The 478-nt window shown below is 54.8% G+C and overlaps 1 protein-coding gene across 1 annotated transcript in view; it reads right to left on the bottom strand.

The window, feature by feature from the left end:
• Window positions 1-7: 7 nt before the first annotated feature.
• LOC103771386 (neuroblast differentiation-associated protein AHNAK-like) overlaps window positions 8-478 on the bottom strand; it is a gene marked incomplete at both ends in the record, with an annotated part of 2,974 nt that continues 2,503 nt past the window's right edge. Inside the window, 1 exon segment of the mRNA XM_008938681.1 lies at window positions 8-476. Coding sequence (XP_008936929.1) covers window positions 8-476 — 469 coding nt within the window.

The following is a 478-nucleotide window of genomic DNA, read 5'->3' as shown; positions in this document are numbered from 1 at the left end:
TTGGGGCCTTTCAGGTCCCCTTCCAGCTTGGGGGCTCCCACTTCAACGTCCCCTTTCACGCTGGGCCCCTTCAGGTTGAAGTCCACGTCGGGCATGGAGATCTTGGGGGCCTTGATGTGCATCTCGGGCATCTTGAACTTGGGGCCCTTCATCTTCCCTTCAGGACCTTCAATATCCACCTCTGGACCCTCAATGTCCACTTTGGGACCAGAAACATCCAGGTCTCCCTTCGGCAGGTTCACATCCACCTCTGGACCTTCTCCTTTCAGACCAAATTTAGGCATTTTGAACTTGGGCATCTTGAACTTGCCTTCTGGGCCATGAACATCCACGTCTGGCAACCCAACATCAACCTTGGGGCCCTTAATGTCCACATCGGGGCCTTTCAATTCACCTTCCATCTTTGGGAGGGAAACATCCACATCCCCCTTCAGTTTGGGCCCCTTCAGGTTGACGTCGACGTCGGGCCTGGAGATCT

This window comes from Merops nubicus, unplaced genomic scaffold, assembly GCF_000691845.1.
Source record: "Merops nubicus isolate BGI_N331 unplaced genomic scaffold, ASM69184v1 scaffold6774, whole genome shotgun sequence".
Taxonomy (NCBI): domain Eukaryota; kingdom Metazoa; phylum Chordata; class Aves; order Coraciiformes; family Meropidae; genus Merops; species Merops nubicus.
The sequence above is the reverse complement of the archived record's forward strand: the minus strand, read 5'-3'. Positions and strand labels throughout refer to the sequence as shown.